Source organism: Ambystoma mexicanum, chromosome 10 (assembly GCF_040938575.1).
Source record: "Ambystoma mexicanum isolate Mex_15411 chromosome 10, UKY_AmexF1_1, whole genome shotgun sequence".
NCBI lineage: Eukaryota > Metazoa > Chordata > Amphibia > Caudata > Ambystomatidae > Ambystoma > Ambystoma mexicanum.
Window position 1 is genome coordinate 886,570,811 of NC_090932.1, and position 21,291 is coordinate 886,592,101.

The 21,291-nt window shown below is 45.8% G+C and overlaps 1 protein-coding gene across 1 annotated transcript in view; it reads left to right on the forward strand.

Moving 5' to 3' along the window:
• Nucleotides 1–21,291, forward strand: part of MELTF (melanotransferrin) — a 421,114-nt gene that overhangs the window by 308,181 nt on the left and 91,642 nt on the right. Inside the window, exons 10-11 of the mRNA XM_069618617.1 lie at nt 4,094–4,190; nt 13,043–13,237. Coding sequence (XP_069474718.1) covers nt 4,094–4,190; nt 13,043–13,237 — 292 coding nt within the window. The remainder of the gene's footprint in view (nt 1–4,093; nt 4,191–13,042; nt 13,238–21,291) is intronic.

Consider the following 21,291-nt stretch of genomic DNA (forward strand, 5'->3'; position numbering starts at 1 on the left):
AAGGGATTTGTTGGGGAGAAAATGTTTCTGTGCCGCAGGTTCGGTTTCAGTTCTATTTTTTGTGAAACGATTTGGGTAAATTGGGTTGGAGTATGGATACTACACTGAATAATTTGTGTCAAGTACTTCCTGGTTAGAAGGCAAAGATGCTAAAATACCATCGGGAATGGCTGTGGGAAACTAAGGGTAAAATGCTGAATTCTTGGCCAATCAATAGGACCTATGATACGGGATATTGAAAAAACTGCATACTTTTTCTAGCTGCGAGGCAGGAGGGCGTGAAATAATAGAAGCGACTGAACATCTTAGAACTATGGAGGATGTACGAAAGAGGCAGGAAGGGACACAATGTTAAAATCTCAAAAGAGGGGCCGAAAAAGGAGGGTGCAGGAATTCATTTGGCACAGCTTGCATACATGTGCTATCCTTTATCACCCGCAGAGAGGTATACAGACCCTGAGTTCGAGCCTCCATTTTCCCCAGTGTCCACTCCAGCGCTTGCAAGACAGGCACTGCTAATGCCTCCATTAGCTACGATTTCTAGAAATTGGCACATTGAGGAAAGTGAAAGGGTAACTCCTTAAATGGTTTGGGCTGCAGAATGGTTGAAAATGGAGAGTGGAAAGGGAATAACTCCCCCGTGTGCTAGGTTAGCAGACAGATTAAGGGTGGAAGAACGAGAGAGAATGATGCCGGCAGCTAGAAGAGCAGATAAAGGATTGAGAATGAAGGAGGAGGTAAGGCCTTTTTCTGATAGAATAGAATATATTTTGCAAAGAGTGGTAGAGACACAGGAGCGGGAAAAATTGAAGAAGTCAAGAGGCTAGAGGAGGAAGAAATAATGCTTTTACGGCAGCAGAGAAATGAAGAGAGGGAAGAAAGGAGTAGACAGGTAAAGGATGTAGAGGAAGGAAGGTGGAGGCTTAGGCAAGTTCTATTTAGATTGCATACATCGATTATTAAGGAGTTTAATGTGGACATGGAGAACAGAAATATTGCCATGGTTAAAGGATTCGACGAGAAAGAAGGGAGACAGCCCCCTATGGTAGTATTGAGTATGCTTCCATGCTTGTAGAAGTGTCAGGGCAAGGTATAACCGGAGTATGAAAGTGAATCGGATGTCAAACAGGGAGATCAAAGTGTAGCCACCCTACCTCCTCCTCAAGGAGCAGCATCGTGTAGCAAGTGTTGACACCCAGCCTGTTTCATCACCCCACCTTGTACCCCAATAATCTGGCAGGGAATGTCTTTGTTAGGCTCTCCTATCCTTAGCATAAGGTGGTAGTTGTCTGAATAAGTAGCAAACATAGAGCATAGTGTTTCTGGAATTATGTTTCATAGCATGCTGGGTGGATCCATTTTCTGGTCAGATTGTTCTTCACTCGGGAGTAGTGTCAGTGTGTAGAGTGATGTCACATTAGGTAATGATCCTCACTTTCTGGGCCTACTCGTGGGTCTTTAGTGATTACATGAAGCTCCTAGGTTGCCCCTCCTCTGACACTCATGAGAAATGGCTGCTTTACCAGCAGGCTGGTCAGTGAAAAAAAACAGTTACCCTACATTCCCTTTTCCAATAATTGTCTTCAAGATTGTTCTATTTAACTGATACCACTGTGTTGCATTTTCTCTTACCTCTTTGTCAAGTGTGTATATGCATGCGTTATAGGCACATGGTTCCCCACAATGCATCTGATTCAGCCCTGAACAAAGGGCTGGTATAAAGGTATGTGCAGGCACAGCAGTGGGTCATTGCAGTGAATAACAGATTGAGGGGGGGCATGTGAGACAGGTAGCATCTGATTGCTTCATCACATCCCTGCCCTATGCCAATCCCTGCCGGGCACCCAATTAAACAATTTTCCTGGATAGCTGAAATAATCTATGAACATTCAGGTCTTAAGATTCTCCTATATGTTGGTAAACATTTACCTTGATTGCATAGCAGTTCCAGGGATTCACATGAATGGGTGATTCTACAGGGTACATATTTAGGACATCTGGCCAGGCCAAGGTTGTAGTTTTTAACAATTGCATGGCAATGTTCTATGATGAACCAATGTGAGAGGGGCAGTTGTCTAAAATTGATAAATCATTGGCAAACGATCAGTGGTATCAATAAACTCTTCTGTTTCGCGTTTTGTTTTGGGGGTATCTTGCTAGATTTTAAAAAATTCCTATTGATGGCAGGTGATTTACACCCACTGCCCAGGTGGACTTAGTTGCAGTGAAACAATCCAACTATCCCTTGGCGGGATTGGGGGCTGGCAACACTGCACGTATTAAAATGTCAACTGATCAACAAGGTGCATATTAAGAACTACATTTTTAGAATTACATATGTAATTCCTTTCCCCTAGTGCCATTCAAATCTAACCAAGTCACGCAAGAACAGGTGCTAGCCACCATTTACTCGCTAACACCTTCAAACTGTAAAGGTGACTCTTTCCCTGCCCGCGAAGTGAAGCTCTGCACTCCGACCTTGTCATCCATCATTCCCAACTTTGCTAATGCATCCTTATCAACAAATGATATCCCTGCTAATATCAAATAAGCATGGGTACCCCTCTCCTTAACAAAACCTTCCCTCAACCCATCAATTCCTGCCAACTACCACCTCATTACCTCAGTCACTTTCCTGCTCAAGATACTTGACCGTGTAGCTTACCACAAGTCCAGCAATTTCTCAAGCAAAATCATATGCTTGGAATGAGGCAATAGGGTTTCCGCCCTAAACATAGTATGGAAACAGTCGTCTTGGACTTGAAAATACAAATGGATAATATTCATGACTCTAGCAACTTAGGCATCATTCTTCTCCTGGACCTTTCTGCTGCTTTCGACATAGTCAACCACAACACTCTCTGTCAACACCGGAGCCAGCATTTCCATTTCCCACCTGAAGCCACATCTTGGATATGCTCATTCCTCAGCAAACACACCACCAGAGTTTTCATTGTTGAGGCATCCGCCGACTCCATCCTCACTCCACTCGGCATCCCACGAGGCTCCTGCCTCTCACCCACACTCTACAATAGATACACTAAGTGCCTATTCGACCTCCTAGATTCCTTGGGTATCATCTACAGTAACTTTGCAGATGACACCCAAATATTAATCCCCATCACAGGTGACTATGCCCAGGACACCATCACAATCAACACGGTGTACAGCATCATTAATAATTGGATGGCCACGCACAACCTCTGCCTAAATGACGCTAAAACCAAGCTCCTCATTGTGGGCTCCCCTTGCAGCTAAAAACCCTTGATTCCTCCTTCACTTCTCTCTTCATCGATGGTACCTCCATCCCAGTCCTGAAAAAGGTCAAAACCCTGGGGGTCCACCTAGAAGTGAAGCTGACTATTATCCGGCATATTGAAGCATGATCTTCCACCACAGCCTACACACCCAGGCTCATATCACTGAGCAGACAGTTCTTGGCGCCAAGCAGTTGCCTCACGCTTGCATGAGCACTGATCCTGAACCTGAATTATTGTAATGTGCTCCTTATGGGCACCTCACCTTAATCTTGCTAAACTTCAGCTATTGCAAAATAAAGCCCTGCGATCCATCCTTGATCTAAATCGATAGGACCACATCTTGGCAACCAGACGCAAGGTTCACTGGCTGCCAATCAAAGCACGTATTGACTTCAGAACCCTACCTCTTGCCCACAAGTGCATCTACAAAGAGGCCCGTTTTTCCTCAACAAGTCTTTCCCAGAAATGTTCGGTGCGCTACCCTAAGATCGAGCTCCAGTATCTCCTTGGTTACCTCTCGCTCATAGAGCAAAAGGACAAGAGGCGTCAGCTTTGGGGTTACCGCACCCACACTCTGGTACACTGCCTGCAGCCATCAGAAACGAAAAATCGTGCAGGATGTTAAAAGCACTTGTGAATGATGCTCCGTATTAAATGTACGTTTTTATTCCAATGTACTGTACCAAACGCTGTGATACCCCAGGGTTTGGGCATTCTATAAAAGTTTTAAATAAATAAATGTCTCTAAATTTTTATCTAATACAATTAGGACAATCAACATTCTGAAAATATTCTTTCTTTTGAGCCAGACATTAAATTTGTTTTTATTTCAGGATCAGGAAGCAGATGCAGTAACTCTAGGTGGACAAGATATTTATTTGGCTGGAAAGACATATGGACTAATCCCAGCAGCAGGAGAAAAATATTCTGGTGAGTTTTGAAATATGGTCCAATATTTTTGTTAACGCTCTTACACAATCAAGTAATAACCAGTGTTATCTGTGCCAGTCATTTGAAAAATAAGTTGTACAACCAACATTTTCTATTGACCTGTACAATATTAGACACCAGTGGCTAGATTAATCAAGCCTCGGGCTACTCCTGAGAGCCGTGCAAAGAATCTGCACCAGGAGCGTTGAGACTGGGTCCTGACACAGCATGCTTTTCATGCTGCTGAGCAGCTGAACCCCAGCTAATGCTACACTGCAAGTCTCAGGCATACCATAACTCTCACCCTTTTTAAAAAATACAAATGTTTTCATTGCTTTACCATATAGGCGAAAAATGCATGCACCATTGCTATATAAAAATTGACTAGTGCGGAAAAAGCCATGGGAAGGGGTAGAGGATTAAAGACTCGCAGTGGGGAGCTCAGAGGGAGAGATGGGAGAGGGGAAGTGACCTATCCACTGAAATCTATGAACAAGGGGAGTTTCTTTATCACATTAGTTACCTTAACAATCTAAAAAGGATGGCCCTATATACTGTGGTATTCGTCTATATTTCTCTTCTGTGTGAAAGTGATGGTGTCCTTAGTTGACAGACCACCAAGGTCCTCCAGCCATGTACCCACTTTTGGGGGATGGGCATACTTCCTGATTCACAGGGCTTCTCTCTTTCCCTTTGTGGCAGCTCTCAGGAGAACATAGTGCAGCATTGTTGTTAAGATTATCAGGCATGTTCTCTGACCCCATGAGCACTGTAATGAGTATGGGCCTCATTACGAGGTAGGAGGTAGCCATAGTGCTATTAGTACCATGGCTACCCCCTTACCGCATACCGGGTCCGGGTTCCCGAAATAGGGACTTACCGGGTAATTCCAACCTTGGAGTACCCGGTAAATACCCATTCCAGGAACCATTCCCCATTCCCATTCGAGCCCCCATAGGGCTCAATGGGAATGGGGATGGAGCTAATAATGGTACCGCAATTTACGGTACCGTTATTAGCTCTGAAGTCCCTTAACGGGTCCTGTCCTTAACACCTGGTAAAACCAGGCGTTAAGGAAGGGACCCGCTAAGGGACCTCGGAATAGGGTGGTAAGGGATTACCGGCACCGGCGTCCTTACCAGTGCCGGTAATCCCTTACCACCTACCTCGTAATGAGGCCCTATGTGCTGAGTGTGTTCACTAGTATTTGACTGATTTTTGTAGTCGGACCGATCTGGAACGGTTTTAGCCTGCTCCATGACCGAAACATGTGCATCAAGTCCTCGATTCCATGTATACAGTTCCAGCAATTGGCTGTGTTTCTGAAAGGCACAGTTTATCTTTCTTAACAGGGGTCCATTAAAGTCCGAACAAAGACCTTTGTTGCACCTGTCTTATTTGTAAGTCTCTGTAACCTTTTGTGATATTCCGTAGGAGGTTCTGCCACTGTTTTTAGATATACTAGTTCCCGACACCCTAGGCCATTTTTCGACCTCTCTCGTAGCGGCAAGTAAGGGTAATTAGAACTCTTCAAGCAAAACAAACCCATGGGAGGTATATTTACATCATGTCCCCCTCCATTACAATGAATGGTTTTAGATTAAATTAATAAACATCAACTTGAATTGTGCCACAAGACCGAGTGAGATCAAACACAGGCCAGATGTGAATGAGTTATTTTAACACTTCTTTATTAGGAAATCAACTCAGGTCCAAGAATATGCACAAAATAACTTAATCTGTATCTGGATTGGTGTTCATCAGGATGTTGGAAGATCTCGGGGTACACCAAAGGTTAGTGTCTATTGGGAAGGTTCAAACGGGTTTAAAGTAAAAGCTTTTAAGCTTTCGTAAAGCACTGGTCATGGTTGCTTCCGGGGGCTTAAAACAGCAAAACAAAGTTGGTCAATAGGTGCAGCTTTATCCAAAGAAAACAAAACTCCAAATAAAATGTCAATCATGATTTCTCTCAGTCTTTCTGCAAAGTCCCAGTCTCTAGCATTCATTGCTCCCTTGGCGATATTCTTGTGCAGCCATGAGATTGTGGGGAGGCCTCATTAGCCGTTCTCAAGTCTACACTGGAGCCTGGTGTTCTTCGGTAGTGGGAGTCCTGCTGGAGCTGACCAGGAACTCATGTCTAAAGCCACAGGAAGACAGGAGGGCCCCTTATGTTATTATGTTATGTTAACAAGATGTTTAACGGTCACAGTCACCCGAAGGCATAATGGCGCGAGGAAGGACACAGCGGACTAGAGCCTACGATAGCCTAAAATAGCCTGGTTTTCAATAGACCCCGCAAATGAAGGTGGTTTTCAACCTGCCTAACACAAGTGGGTAGGAAGTGGGTAGACCACTCCACAATTTAGCGGCTGCGACTGAGAAGGCATGCCCCGCAAATCTTAGTCCGTGAACATTTTGGGATATCTACTCAATGTGCCTTGTTTGTACCATCTGTGAGGTTCTTATAAAGCATCTTGAAGTCACACGGCCTCATTACAACCTTGCCGGTCCGGAAACAACGTTGCTGGTAAGCTTACCGGCACTGTTGTTTACGGACCGTCAAAGTACAAGTTTGGGGCGGGTTGCCTTTCCGCCCGCCAGGTCTACCCTCGCGGGCGGAACGGCACCCGCCCGCACACACTTTCATGGAAGCACCATTATCAACGGTGCCGGTGCTTTCATGGTCCCCATTCCCATTGAGTCCTATGGGACTCAAATTGGAATGGGGACTAACAATTACTGCCGCCTGACTTACCGGACCGCTGGGGCTGTAATGCCCCGGTGTTTCCAGAAAGTCAGGTGGCGGTAAATCATCATAAGTGTGGCGGCAGCCTACCGGTTTTACTGGCACGGCTACCGCGGGACTCGTAATAAGGCCAACAGTCTCCCAGAGTCTAGGTGTCCAGCTGCCCAAAGCAAGTAGCCTCTCCTCAGTGTGAGAAACCAGGAGGTGTCTCACCCGCTAGTCCCCGGGGTCTCCCTCGCAGGTGGCCAGGGCATGGCCATCGCCTTTGTATCCAGACTGCTGGGGTGGACCAGTGCGGGAGCATCACCTGGGTGAGGGGTCCTCAGGGAGTGGGACATCTTTTGGTGAGACACGGTTCCCCCCTACCTCTATAATCCCTTTAACCCATAGGATATCTGGGGACTGTAACCACCCCTTCCCCCCTTCCCTTCACGAACACTGCTACACAGACAGCCCACTCTGGGAGAAAACAGCCTAGTATCCGAACAATGTACCGGACATGTCCCATTACCATGGTCAGGCAGAGTCAGGCAATCGCTGTTAATGACTCGCATTGAACTTCCCCACACGGATAAAAGGCGGAGCACGAGAGCACACTTTGAGCGAGGCAGAGCACACAAAGGAGCCAGGCCACAGCTGACCCAATGGAGAAAGACGATAGGTCAAGAAGAGAGAGAAAGGAGGGAGATGCCCTTGAGCTTTTTGACGAGTGATCGTCATACTCTTGAGGATTTGAAAGCAGCACGTGTAAAGCCAGGAAGTGAAGCAAGAGAGTTCTATTCTGTGTGTCTGAGATACCCGGTGCCCTCCTGCATGACTGGCTGAGTCAGGGAGGAACAGCAGCTGCCGTTGTATCGTCCTTGGTCTCTGTTTAAATGAAGGTTACGAGCGGCGAAAATGTATCCTCAGAGAGCGAATGTTGAAGCATTTGATGAAAGATGCGAGTAAAATATGGAAAGCTGATAAGTGTGTTGAACCTTTTATGAGAGAAACAAAAGATACAAGTTTGCAGAATGGTCCAGCACAGCGTGGGTGCTCAATCGAAGGTCTCTGGGGAAATGTGAATTACAAAGAAACAAAACAGCAAATACTTTGATAGTTGAATAGCGAGATTGCAAATGAAAATCCAATAGGAGAAAATCGAAGTGGTCATGTGAGGGCCTGAGAAAAATCCTTTGCACAATCGAAAGTCTTCGATATAATTGAACTACTCATTAAAGCGAACCCTACCAAGGCCGGAGCTCGAGGTGTCAAAAAGGGGTCCAAGCCCAATCGAGAGAGACCCGTTGAGATATTGGGCCTCATTATGATACTGGCGGTAGCCGTGCCCGTAAAACCGGCACGGCTGCTGCCAGTATCATTTTTTTTCCAGCACCCACGAATGGGCAATTACCGGGTCATTACGGCCTTGCCGGACCCGGTATTTGCCCATTCGCAGGTGCCGGAAAATATTCTTCCTCATTCCCATTGAGCCCCTTAGGGGCTCAATGGGATTGGGGAAGCTGGATGCACCAGCACCATTCGTGAATGGTGCCGGTGCATCTGACATGATCTGCTCGCGGGTGCCAGTACGGCCGCCATGTCAGACGTGGCGGGTGAAAATGCGTCCGCGAGCAGAACTAGTAGTTTGCCGGTCTGGTTGTAATGGCGTCGGTAGCTTACCGGCACCATTACTACCAGACCGGCAAACTTATAATGAGGCCCATTGTGTAAGAAGAGGGCCCGAGTCTGGCTGAGGGAGACCCAAAGTGAATGTTATACCTGAAAACGAATGACAGCGAACTTTTGAGGAGGGAGAACATTAAGTGTTGTATTGGTAACCCGTGGCATTCTGCGATCGCGGGACTTGTGGAGAACGAGAGACTTTATCGCAGAAGGTCCTATTTGATTTTGAACTGCATCCTGGTGCTCAAAGAAACTAGAGTGTGTTCCAAGCTCAAGTGTGGTGCCTTGTCCCATGCTGAAACGTGGGGAAAGGGAGCTTATCACTCTTCTGTTCTGACATATTATTTCCTCACCACTCTTTCTTTTGCATGCACTATTTTTCCACACCATTTGTATTCAGAAGTAAAGATTGGCAATAGGTTTATTAGTATAGGCCCTTTTTATTTCGACAAGACTCCACTAGAACTGTGTTATTTTTACTTTGATGGTTGTAGCTCGCTTCCATCCTTAGATTTAGGGTTAGATAGGCGTTCAACCAACCCATTGAAGTTCAATAAACACCATTGAACTGTGATCACTTGTGTCTGTCTTCACTGTTTGATACCATGCCTTCCTTACACCACCATCTTGCTGCATGCTGGTACCGAGGGGGGCTGTGTCTAATCCCTCTGCAGGCACCACACTGTCCACAGACTCCTGTCACACCTCCCTGACACTGTATCATTTGCTTGTTTCTTCTCCCACCTTATTCGCAAACCCTGTCTTGTCTTATTTATTTATTTTTGATATTGCTGATTATTTAGAAATGTATGCAGTTGCAATATGTCTGCCCTCGACCCATTTTTAAAATGCTAAAGAATAAAACGTGATGATGACACAATAGTCATGCCATCAAAATGTTTAAGATGATAACTGGTCTCTCCTACAAACGCATCCATAATCTCTGGTCTCTCCTCATTCACTACAGGAACTGCATGGAAATATATTTAAAACTGTCTTAGGCGGGGAAACTACATTGTGTGGAAAGCTGAATGTTGCTTTTTGAAGACCAGTTCCTAACCATACAGTTAATTAAATCATCACCCGTGCCACTTGTCTCACTGGACACCGTCCGCCCCTCTCCTCCCCGCCCCCTGTACAGCTGTGTCCCTCTATATCCTACCTCCTGCTGTATATCTGTTCTGTTGTTACCTCAGTAAAGTGCTCCGTTGTGTATCTGTATTGTTGTATACCTCCGTAAAGTGCTTAGTTGCTTCTCAAAGATTGGTCCACGCTCAATAAGTACCATAATAATAATAATTTAACTTGAAGTTGCTCTCTGCTCACCATATTGCCACTTTACTTTGTTTGCCTCAACTAAAGGCTAGAAAGCAAATAACTGAAAACATCCACAGAAAATGTTTTAAATAGCACTAATCCTATGCAGGGCTATACATCTGCAAAGTATGCAGAACCTCTGAGAGAGTAGACTTGAGTTTGAGTTATTTGAAGCATACAACCCATTGTGATGCTTCATGTGATGCTTCATCGCCTGAGGTACTTTGGTGCTTTGGTGCTTAGTCAGTCTCCTGAGCCGATGGAGTCCCAGCCAGGAACAGCTATGATGGCCTTTGGCTTAAATACATTGTTTACTAGTGGCTGCTGAAAATAAATGGCTCATCCTAGTTCTGGTATTATTGCTCCTGCATTAACCACAAAGTATTTCCCTCTTCTGAGGTTGGAAGTATGGTCCATGTCTGACTGAACTGCAGCGAGGCCACATCTTTTGGGAGAGAAATCCTGGCTCGCGTCAGTGATGTAGCAGACATCATATTTCTAAATGGCCCTCTAATATTTCTTCTGGGTGTCACAGACAAACACAAGAGTTTACCCATGACTTCCCCATAGGACAGATTAGTAGTGCTGCTGTGTGACAGGCATGGTATCAAGAGATGATGCAGACAAAGGATTTCCAATTCAACAATAGAATCTTTATTAAAATGTCAGGATGATGTAATGCCTAACTTGCCCTCTAACTGTGGTGGGGATTTCCCTACCTAAAGAAAATTAAGGAATGTCTGTGTCTGTAAGTCCAAATCAAACCTCTGTCTGTGTCAAAGCCTATGTTTGCCCTCACATCTAGAACTAAACATGGTGTGGGGTTCTTCTTAATCAAAAGAATGAGGGTTAAAAAGTAAAGTCTTAGCTTAAAGTTCTTCTTGGACTCCCAATCCCAGGTTTAACACAGGTTCCAAAAGTTGCTTGCTTCATAGATGTTCTGCTAGTTCTTGAGGTTCCCTTCCCCAAGTTCAATATGTTACAGTTCACACAAAAAGACGGTCTTGAAGTTCCATTCCCCAAGACAGCTTTTCTCAGTTCTTTCGGTTCTCAGCATTCCCTTCCCTAAGATTTCACTGTAGCAATTATACTAATTTCAAATGTTCAATAAAAGAAATCAATATGTCCACTTGACCCACCTTCAGGCTTGCTTTAATATTCAGTTACAGTTCTCTGTGGTTTATTCCCAAGGTCTTTCGTGTGTCACCATTTAGGGGTCCCTGGTCTAGGCGCAGTTGTCGGATCTCACAGTCCACCCATCACAGGTCATGCAACCAGGAACCCTGTGCTTCTCCTTGACGTACTTTGCAATTTCTGTGGTCATGCAACCAGGAACCCTGTTCTTCTTCTTTACGTACTTTGCAATTACTGTGATTTTCACAGTGGGGAACTCCCTGGTATAGGCGCAGTTGTCGGACCAAACTGTCCACACATTACAGGCCGCAGAACAAGGAGTTCCCCTGGCCTTGTTTGACTCTTCCACTGGCTCTTTTGCTTCAGGCTTCTAACTTCTCACAGTTATGTTCTCTTTGGTTAGTGTAACACTTTTCTGCATCCTTCTTTTGTTTCACCATAGACTTATAGTTCTTTCTCAGATTGATTATTTTCAAACTTAGGCATTTGTTCAACTTTCAATCTGCTTTAGTTTTCCTTCTGACATACAGTCTGAAATTCACTGTGCCTGTTTAACTTCAAATGTTTGTTCTATTTTCTGTATACAAATAGAACGTTTCATTCAGCTCGGTATTCAATATAACGTGGTTTCATTCAAACTGCAATTTCCATTTAGTTCGGTATTCAATATAATGTAGTTTCATTCAAGTTGCAATTCCCATTTAGTTTGGTATTCAATATAGGTCCTGTTTGCTTGAATTTGTAGACCGTTACTCACCTGAGGTTTCCTGGGAGCGCTCCTATCTTCCCGTGTCATCTGACACTTACCCGTTCTTTGCGTCTCCAATGCAGCGGTTCCTGTTGCTCCCGCTCACTTTCTCTGTAGCTGGGATGCAGACTGCCTCTGCTCTGCTCATCGCCGGGCTCTTCTCTGCACACGCTGGCATTCTGAAAGGATGCGGACTGTGTCACTTCTGCTTCACAGCTGTTTCGCAGCTCCTGCTGCCCACCTTAGGTTTTGAGGGCTCCTGGTCCTGCAACCACCACGCGACTTGCTTGCTCCGGGTCCTGCAGGTTCATCCGGGATCATTGCCAGCATTCAGACCTCCTTGTCTCATTCCACCACAGTGGCTCACCTCTCCTTGTTTGTGTGTGTCTCCTCCCTTTATACACCTGAACCCTATTAAGGGGTCTCAGGTGTGAGTCGTTGGCTTCACTTGCCTGACCATCAGTATTCAATGCCTTCCTACCCATCTTCTTCGTCCCAGTATTAGAGTGGTGTTTGTAATAGGAAGTGTGCATTACTTCTAGTTGCTTCTTTGTCTTCTCAGTACTTGGTGAATATTCATGGCACACAATAGGGCCCAAATGGAAGAAGTCCATAAAGGTTGAGGGAAGGCATGGTATGTCAGTATTAGCAAAGGGGGATACCATGTCTCGCTGTCTGGGCCTCTCTCCTCAATCCCCCTCCACCCAGGTGATCCTCCCTCACTTGTCCGCACCTAGGGTCAGGATCCAAAAGTGATGGCCCTTCCCTGGCCACCTGAGCAGAAGATCCCTGGGGAGTGGTTGTGAGAGTACCTTCAGGTTTCTCACACTGCAAAGGATCGAAATGGCCACATATTGAAAGTCTGCCTCATTGCCCTCCCCAGACATTGATGGTCCTCAGTGTGGGATCTAGTGGCTGTGGACAAAATCACAGTTTTGCTAAACTATTAGCTGCCTAAATTCCATCAGGTTTCATTGCCATTCTTATCATGCATTAAAGATGAAACCACTCTGGAGAGGCCCTGGCAAACAAATTGATGTGTAGCTCTAAAATAGGCTTGGCTATCGCTTTTGTATTTTCTAATATCTGTTTCTTCTGTGCTCGATACAAATGCTGCGTTCTTTATGCAAAGCCTTTCATATTGTGTAGCTTATCTCACCCTAATATGTGCCTGTTTGGGACTGGAATTCATTAAAAAATAATATGCAAACGTAAGGTATTGTCATCTTCTTTGTCAACCAGATACAGACAACGTCAACAGTTATTATGCAGTGGCGGTGGTTAAGAAAAGCAGTCAGAATTCATTCACTGTCAATGAACTGAAAGGGAAAAGATCATGTCACACTGGCTACGGAAGGACAGCGGGATGGAACATAACTGTTGGAATCTTAACTAAAATGGGCGTGATCAGACCTAAGGACTGCAATTATGCCAAAGGTAAGACAACATAGGAGTGAACTTGTGAAATACATTTGGCCATTTATGCAGGCACATACAAACACTTTATTGTAACTTACCATTCTTAGATAATAAACAGGCGTGTACTCAACAATTATTTCAGAGGGACTGCCCTTCGGTGCAATACTCATTAATGCAGAAAAGGTCTATGACTGGGTTATTTGGGAATTTATCCACATGCACTTGGGGAAACAAGGTGTTCATTATATGATTGATTTGCTCACTATTCCTAGAGAGACACAGCTCCACCCTACTGGTGAGGTCAACCAGACCGAAACACGTGTCTGGGGTTGCTGTTGGTACTCTTGTTCAGAATAGAATTGCCTAGCATTTTGGTGCTGGACTGCCCTAGGGCAGGACAAAGACTGATATGTTTGGGATATTTCTTCTCTGTGAAAGAAAGTGAGCTAAAGACTCTGGGTAAGTCTGGGTAAGTCTCTCGTAACCAGGACTAATGTCTGGCAGAGGGACTCGCAGGACCCCCCTTGTTAATAAGCTCTAAGAGCCATAAATTGTGAACCGAGTACAAAAATAATGACTAGCAACATGGCTGGTGACGTGTTTCTAAAATTTGAAAAGCACCCTTCAGGGTGCTGCCTGCATCGCCTGTTTTTCACCATGTATGTGCAACCACTAAGATTAAACATGAGAACACAGCTGAACTTTTCCAAATCTGCAGGATGCTAGCCAGCCGTTCCACAGGCTCCTCCTCCCCTCTTCCCTCCCAGGCACTCTGAAATATACTAGGCACACACTTTACCACCAAAACTCAGGACATCCTGAACTCCCTTGTTACTCATCTGCCAAACCAATCCCACACCCCCTTGCCTCCATTGGCCACTAACCCTCCACCTTCCACCTTCTCTTCCTTCACCCCTGTCACACCTGAAGAAGTTAACAGAGTTGTCCACTCCATGAAGGCCTCTTCCAAACAGGTTGCTTCCCCCCTGCTCATCCAGAACCATCATGGACAACATTGGCTCTCTTGCCCCGCACTCGCTGATTTCTGCAAACACTCTTTAGGCGCTGGGTCTTTCCCTTTCTCTCTCAAGCTCTTCCTTGTGCACCCACTTCTGAAAAACCCTCCAGCAGACCCTACCTGTCCATCCAACTACCGCCCTAATTCAATCCCCACCTTTCTGGGGAAACTGCTGGAGAAGCTGGCCTTGCCCCAACTCAACTCGAACGCTGAACTTGTCGGTGGTCTCCGCGATCATCAATCTGGATTCCGAGCATTCAGAAGCACAGAAACTGCTCCACTGAACACCTGTGAATAACTACTTGCATCCCTGGACTCCAACTCGCCAGCTGTCCTAATTCTACTTGATCTCTCCTCTACCTTTGACACTGTCAACCATTCCACCCTCATACAAAGGCTCCACAATACCTTTGGTATCTCAGAACTGGCACTGGAATGGCTGACCTCTTTCCTAACTGACTGCTCTTCCAAAGTCATCTTGAGCACCTTCTCCTCTCCTACTTCCTTCTCCACCTGTGGTGTCCCCCAGGGATCTATCCTCTCCCCCTGGTTCTATAACATTTACCTTGCACAGCTGGCACTCATCATCTCCTCCTTCTCTCCCAACTTCTAGGGTTATGCAGATGACACACAACTCTTATTCAGACTTCCTGCTGACTCACTTGCACCTTCCTTCATCCCTGACTGCCTATCTGCCATTCAGGCCTGTGGCACTTCCAGCGATCTCTGCCTCAATGCCATCAAAACTGAGATCCTTCCAATTGGGACCCCTGATCCCTCCTTCTTCCCTTCTCTCTGGCCACCCACCTCAGGCTCTCCCCCTGCTCCTTCTTCTGAGGCCAGAAACCTTGGCGTCATCTCTGACTCCTCTCTCTCCTTCCTCCCTCCCTCACACTCAGGACATTGCTAAGAAGTCCCACTTTCAACTCTTCTTTCTCAAAGGAATTCTCCCTTTTGTCATTTTTGCCCAGAAGTTCAATGTTTCCCGAGCCCTGGTTTTCTCTAGGCTTGCCTATTGCAACAGCCTCCTTCTGAATCTACCTTCTTCCACTCTTCGGCCCCTTCAGCTAATCCAGAATAGAGCAGCAAGACTTTTCCTTGGCCTTAAGCCCAGGGACCACATCTGTCCTGCCCTAAAAAGTCTCCACTGGCTCCCGGTTGCTGCACGGATCAAATTAAAATCCCTCTGCATCATCCACAAAGCTGTCTGTGGCCGGGGCCCACACGATCTGCAACTATCTCTTACAAAATACTCTCCTTCTAGGCCTCTGCGTTCCCCTGGCACCACTCCCTGTGCGTAAAGCGTTTCGCTAAACAGAGAGCAGGAGGTTGTTCGCTTTCCTCAGATGGATCCCTCCTATGGAACAGCTTCCCCCTCCCTCTGCGTCTTGAGCAGGACCTTCTTAAGTTCCAAAAGCACCTCAACACTTTTCTCTTTTCCTCCTCCTTCCCTTCTTCCCTCCTCTGCTAATCTCACAGTTGCTGTGATTGGTGTCTTGGACCCTTATGTATCCTCGGGCCCCTGACCACTCACACCCAATCTCTGCAGCTTCTGTCTACCTTCAACACTTGTCTCTGCACACCCTCTGCACTGGTGACTCAAACCTTTGCAACCAACGTGGCTCCTCGCCGCATAGCACTTACCATACTATGCACTTCTGTGACTCACCCTCGAGCACAAACACCCCTGCCCCTACCCCACTGCCCTCTTCCTTGCTGCATGTGCATGTTCTGAATACTAAGAAGGCATAGTCGGTTTGGCCGTCCCTTCCCCCACTGTATTCTTTTGTATATCTATTTGTACTGCAATCCCATGCTCCTTCCCTGTTGCCCTGTGGGCACTTTGAAACAGAATGTATTTGCTGTATAGGCGCCTAACAAGCAAACAATAAAATAAAATAAATAAAAATAAACTCTCTCCCTTTTTTCCACTGTCCCATGGAACGGTTGTATAAAATACTGTCAAATGCAAAAACTATTTACCTTGAGCTGAAGTCGGAATCATGTCAAACTGACTCACATTCTTGTTTGAGGGTGTAACCGCCTTACTCCCTGTGCCACCATGCTCAATATCTTTCACATCCTTCATTCCTCCCGCCTCCAAATCATATAAGCTCAAGTTCCATCTGCTCCCTTCTTAACTGATTTGGAGTTTTACTACATACCCAATCAGAAACATAGAGGATAATGCAAGATAAGGTGAGGTAAGATGCTGATGATTTGCTTGTAATTGCCTCTCACTCTGGAATGGGCCTATTGGTTATTTTACAGACATGCAATGAATATGGGTGATTGGTAAGAGAGGGGAGCGCCTGTGAAAGAGCTATCGACATCTCAAACAAACGTTGCAGCCATTTCTTCCGCCTCCACATGGGGACCAACAAGAACACCCAACAGCCCATGAACCTGAATTTCCTGAAGACCCTCCTGATCAGGGGTATAGATAGAATCACAGATATTGCAGACTTGCTGTGCTATTGATAGAGCATCCATTTTCCATGCTTCAGGATCTCGCCCGATGAGCAGAACCTGAGATTTTGCATTCTCCTTAGAAGAAAATGGGCTTACACAAGGCCTGCCAAACTTCATGCAGATCATGAGGCACAATATTGTGGACAAGTTCATCAAGGATGGAAAACCCTGCTCATTTGAACCAACTGGACCTTTTCTGGCTCCTAGAGGTAGGATGCCTCATGAGAAAAGATGTGGATCTCATGCCCACCAGCCAGTTTCGGCGCTGGACTGCCCCCGAGCAGGACAAAGGCTGATATGCGGGGAAATTTCTTCTCTGTGAAAGGGACAGTGATCTAAAGACTTGGTAGAGTCTCTCCCAGAGGTTAGTCACCCAAGAGCAGGTCATTAGGCTGTGTTCGTGCTGGTAGAGAGATTCCCAGACCCCCCTTTGTTTTGCATAAATTAACTTTGGGTCACACTCTAAGTTAACAGGGCTATCCAGGCATGGACCCCTTGCTCACTGTTCTTAGAGAGGCAACAGTTTCACCTCACTGATGATGCCCAACAAGGCTGAAACACGTGTATGGGGTTACTGTTGGTACTCTTGTTCAGAGGAGAATTGCCTAGCATTTCGGCGCTGGACTGCCCCTGGGCAGGACAAAGGCTGATATGCGGGGAAATTTCTTCTCTGTGAAAGGGACAGTGAGCTAAAGACTTGGTAGAGTCTCTCCCAGGGGTTATTCACCCAAGAGCAGGTCATTAGGCTGTGTTCATGCTGGTAGAGAGATTCCCAGACCCCCTTTGGTTTTACATAAATTAACTTTGGGTCTCACCCTAAGTTAACAGGGCCATCCAGACGTGGACCCCTTGCTCACTGTTCTTAGAGAGGCAACAGTTTCACCTCACTGATGATGCCCAACAAGGCTGAAACACGTGTATGGGGTTACTGTTGGTACTCTTGTTCAGAGGAGAATTGCCTAGCATTTCGGCGCTGGACTGCCCCTGGGCAGGACAAAGGCTGATATGCGGGGACATTTCTTATCTGTGAAAGGGACAGTGAGCTAAAGACTTGGTAGAGTCTCTCCCAGGGGTTATTCACCCAAGAGCAGGTCATTAGGCTGTGTTCGTGCTGGTAGAGAGATTCCCAGACCCCCCTTTGTTTTGCACGGGAAACATTGACACTGTGTTGTTGGTCCTCACAAGAGCTTCCTTCCCCTGAAAATGAAGAGAAAGTGATGTGAATCGTTCTTTGGAGGGATGAAAGTTCTCTCCAGTTTGAGTCTGTAAACTCCAATTATTATTTTGGGTGAGTTTACGATTTTACCCACTTTCTTAGGTTGTCCCTATTAACCACCAATGGAGTGTTTTGGGGACCTTCTCTGATACGTTCAGGACAGTAATTGGTCAGACTGATAAGGAGGTCAAAACACTGCCTGCAACTGTGTTGAGTACTGCTTTTTAAACACTAGCCTATGACTCTGTCTGAGGGATGACTAATTACAGATCAAGATCAGGCTGAAGCAGAGAGCAAACCTCCTGGCTGTCTTCCTCTGGCCGAAGAGATGAACTTGCATGCCCCAGTCAGTCATCTGAGTATGGTTGAAACAGGGTGTCTTGGACATGCACTATGCATCCTGTAGAAGCCTTGACCTTAGTGAACACAACCTGAGCTGATTTAAGAACAAACAGGAGGGTCCCGAACATGAATTTCTATTCCATTTGATGAATCGTAGGAACATCTGGTGAGCCTTGAGAATAGGGATGCAGGCATTTGCAAGAACTGTTGAGATCAGAAATGTCCCCAAATAAATCATTAAATGAGCCCCTGCTGTTCTCCAACTTGAAAGGCACTCTCTTGACAACCATGTTCATTTTCTTCACACCGATGATAGGGATGGAACCTCCCAGACAATTTTAGAATGGAGAAGACTTCTCGCTCCCAGTTTTTCTGAGGAATCGAAACAGCAAACCTCTTTAGTGGAAATGTCCTCTCTCCTGAACACATAACTTCACAATTCCCCTTATTCTGGGGCTGTCACGCGCCTCCATGGCTGGTGCTTGTGGAATCAATGGGGGACTCGCCTCCATTGCTTATCCCACCATGTTCTCCCTGCGCCGCACGCTCTAGTGGTTTTCCAACATAGATGCCACCGGGAGATTCTTAGGCACATCCCTCCCGGTGGCCGGCGCATTGCAACCCAGCTTTTTCCCCTCTTGGGTTTACACACTGTCCTCTGTTCAGCACTCTGCAGAGCCCGTCCGTAGTATTGCCATTTCGCTCCAGTTTCTCTCCCTTTCCCTTGCTCGCTGCTGGCCGTGCCCCCTCTCTGCGGCGCCACAGCTTTGTCTGCTCTCAGCTGGCCTCTATCCTCCTTCGCTTTCCCTGTTCCCCTCGCTGCTCCCCCGGAGCTTCTTGTGGCCTCCCTTCTCCCGGAAGTGGCTATTTTGTGGCAGGTTTCAGTTACCGGAAGTCTTCAAGTATCTTCCTTTCAGCTCCTTTTTGACTGCTTACTCAAGCCATCAGTTTTCCTGTTCTTGGTGTTCTCTTGGTCGTCTCTACTCCTCTCTGGTTTTCGCTCTTTCCCGCTGCTCTCTCCCTGGAATCATCACCCCTCTGACCAGACCTGGAAACCGACCTACCTTTCAGGCACTTAATGGTGAAGACTGTACACCATTCCACAATTGGATACTTCAGAACTGCCTCAAGATCTCAGCAGCCTGGGTTTTTTTTATGCCGTAACAGGCTTTTTCCCTTTTAAGGCTGTCCCGGGAGCGAGGTCACTGGCCTGTTAGTTTCCTATATGGCCACTGTGGCTTCCTTTCGGGGTAGACCCTATCTCCACAAAAAATAAGATTACAGAAGCAGAGGAAGGAAGAAGCTGACTCAACCAAGCCGCAGCAATTCAGGTGAGGAGGAGGTGGAATTTTCTGAATCATACTACGAACCCACAGAGGTTGACAGGGGAAAACTGGTCAGAATGATGCCTGAGGGAAGGCTTGAAAAATCCAGGAATGCCAGAGCGCTCTAAGGGACTTTGGAATTGCTAACGGTTCACAGAAGTAGTGAAAGCTACATTTATTGAATACCGACCTGCCTGAAAGCTTCTGCTTAAGTGCACACAAGTGAAAACTGCATTTATTGAATACCGAACTGCATGAAAATGCTGCTTAAGCCCATACGAGTGAATATAACATTTAGTGAATACCAAACTGGATAAAAAAGTGTTATTGAAGTTCGCACAGCTTAACGTTACATTTATTGAAAGCCGAACGGAATGAAAGGTGCTATCGTGATGCATCCAACACAACATTACATTTCCTGAATCTTGAGCAGCAGGAAAGTCGTGGTTTCATTGAAAGCATATAAATGTTTCAATTGTGAAATACTGAATGAAAAGAACGCTGTTACTTGATTAGAATATGAAGTGCTAAAGACTGCATAAACATTCTGGGACAATTGAGTATATCTAGTAACCCATTATCAGAAAAGCACTTTAAGAATAATATGAAAGTGAAGAGTTGTCTTGAACATTGGAACTGAACAATGCCTTTGGCGAAACGTATGGTTGTGTGACCTGTGATGGGTGGACCGTGTGGTCTGACAACTGGGCCTAGACCAGGAAGTTTCCTAACACTGACATTACCAACATCAAGAGTCAAATCACAGACAAGGCATGTGGTTGCTGGTTGCGTGACCTGTAATGGGTGGACTGTGTGGTCTGATAACTGCCCTAGACCAGAAACCACTACATATTGGAAAATCAGCAAAGAAGTGTGTGTCCTTGGTGAAGCTAACCAAAGGACTGATCAAAGGAACCAGGTATTTTCTTATAAACTTGTGACTAGAGGAAGCAAGTGAACTGTTCAGTATGAATCTTGGGGAAGGGAACCCTGAGAACCAAAGAACTGGAGAGTGTGTATCTTGGGGAAGGGAGTGCCAAGATCACAGTGTTGTATGAACTTGATTACATTTGAACTTGGGGTAGGGCAACCCAATACCTTCTTTTGATGCAAACTGTGATACCAGTGAACCTACATAAGGTAACTTCATAACGTGATCAAACCTCCTTGAATCAAAGTTATATTGGAACTATATTGAACTTGAGCACTTATATTTGGTTGAGAACATTTCCCCATTAGATTTTGTTGTAGTTGTGAGGACAAGCATAGCTTTTGACACAGACAGACTTGTAATTTGGATTTATAGACACCGACTTTCCTTAGATTTCTTTAGGCAGGGTAAATCCCAACACAGCATAGCATTAGTTAGGTGTTACACTTGGCACTGCAGCCAATCCCTCCTTGCATAGCACAACTTTCCTTGAAGTACCCTCGCAAGTGCCTGCAAGAAGCCTGCTAGAAGCCTTGCATGTCTTTCCACGGACATTACTTTACTTGGATTTTGTCAACTTTGCTGTGCCATGCCCAAATTCTACATAGGGAACGGTGCATTACGCTACATGTTGCACAGTATTGTTGTGGGCTTTGTGGCCATTGTGTGGACTTTAAGGGACTTTAATGTGGACCTTGGACTTCTGACGAAGTACAATTGTGCAGTTACTAATTATTGGTTGTTTTTGCTTTCTGTTAGATCTTTGTG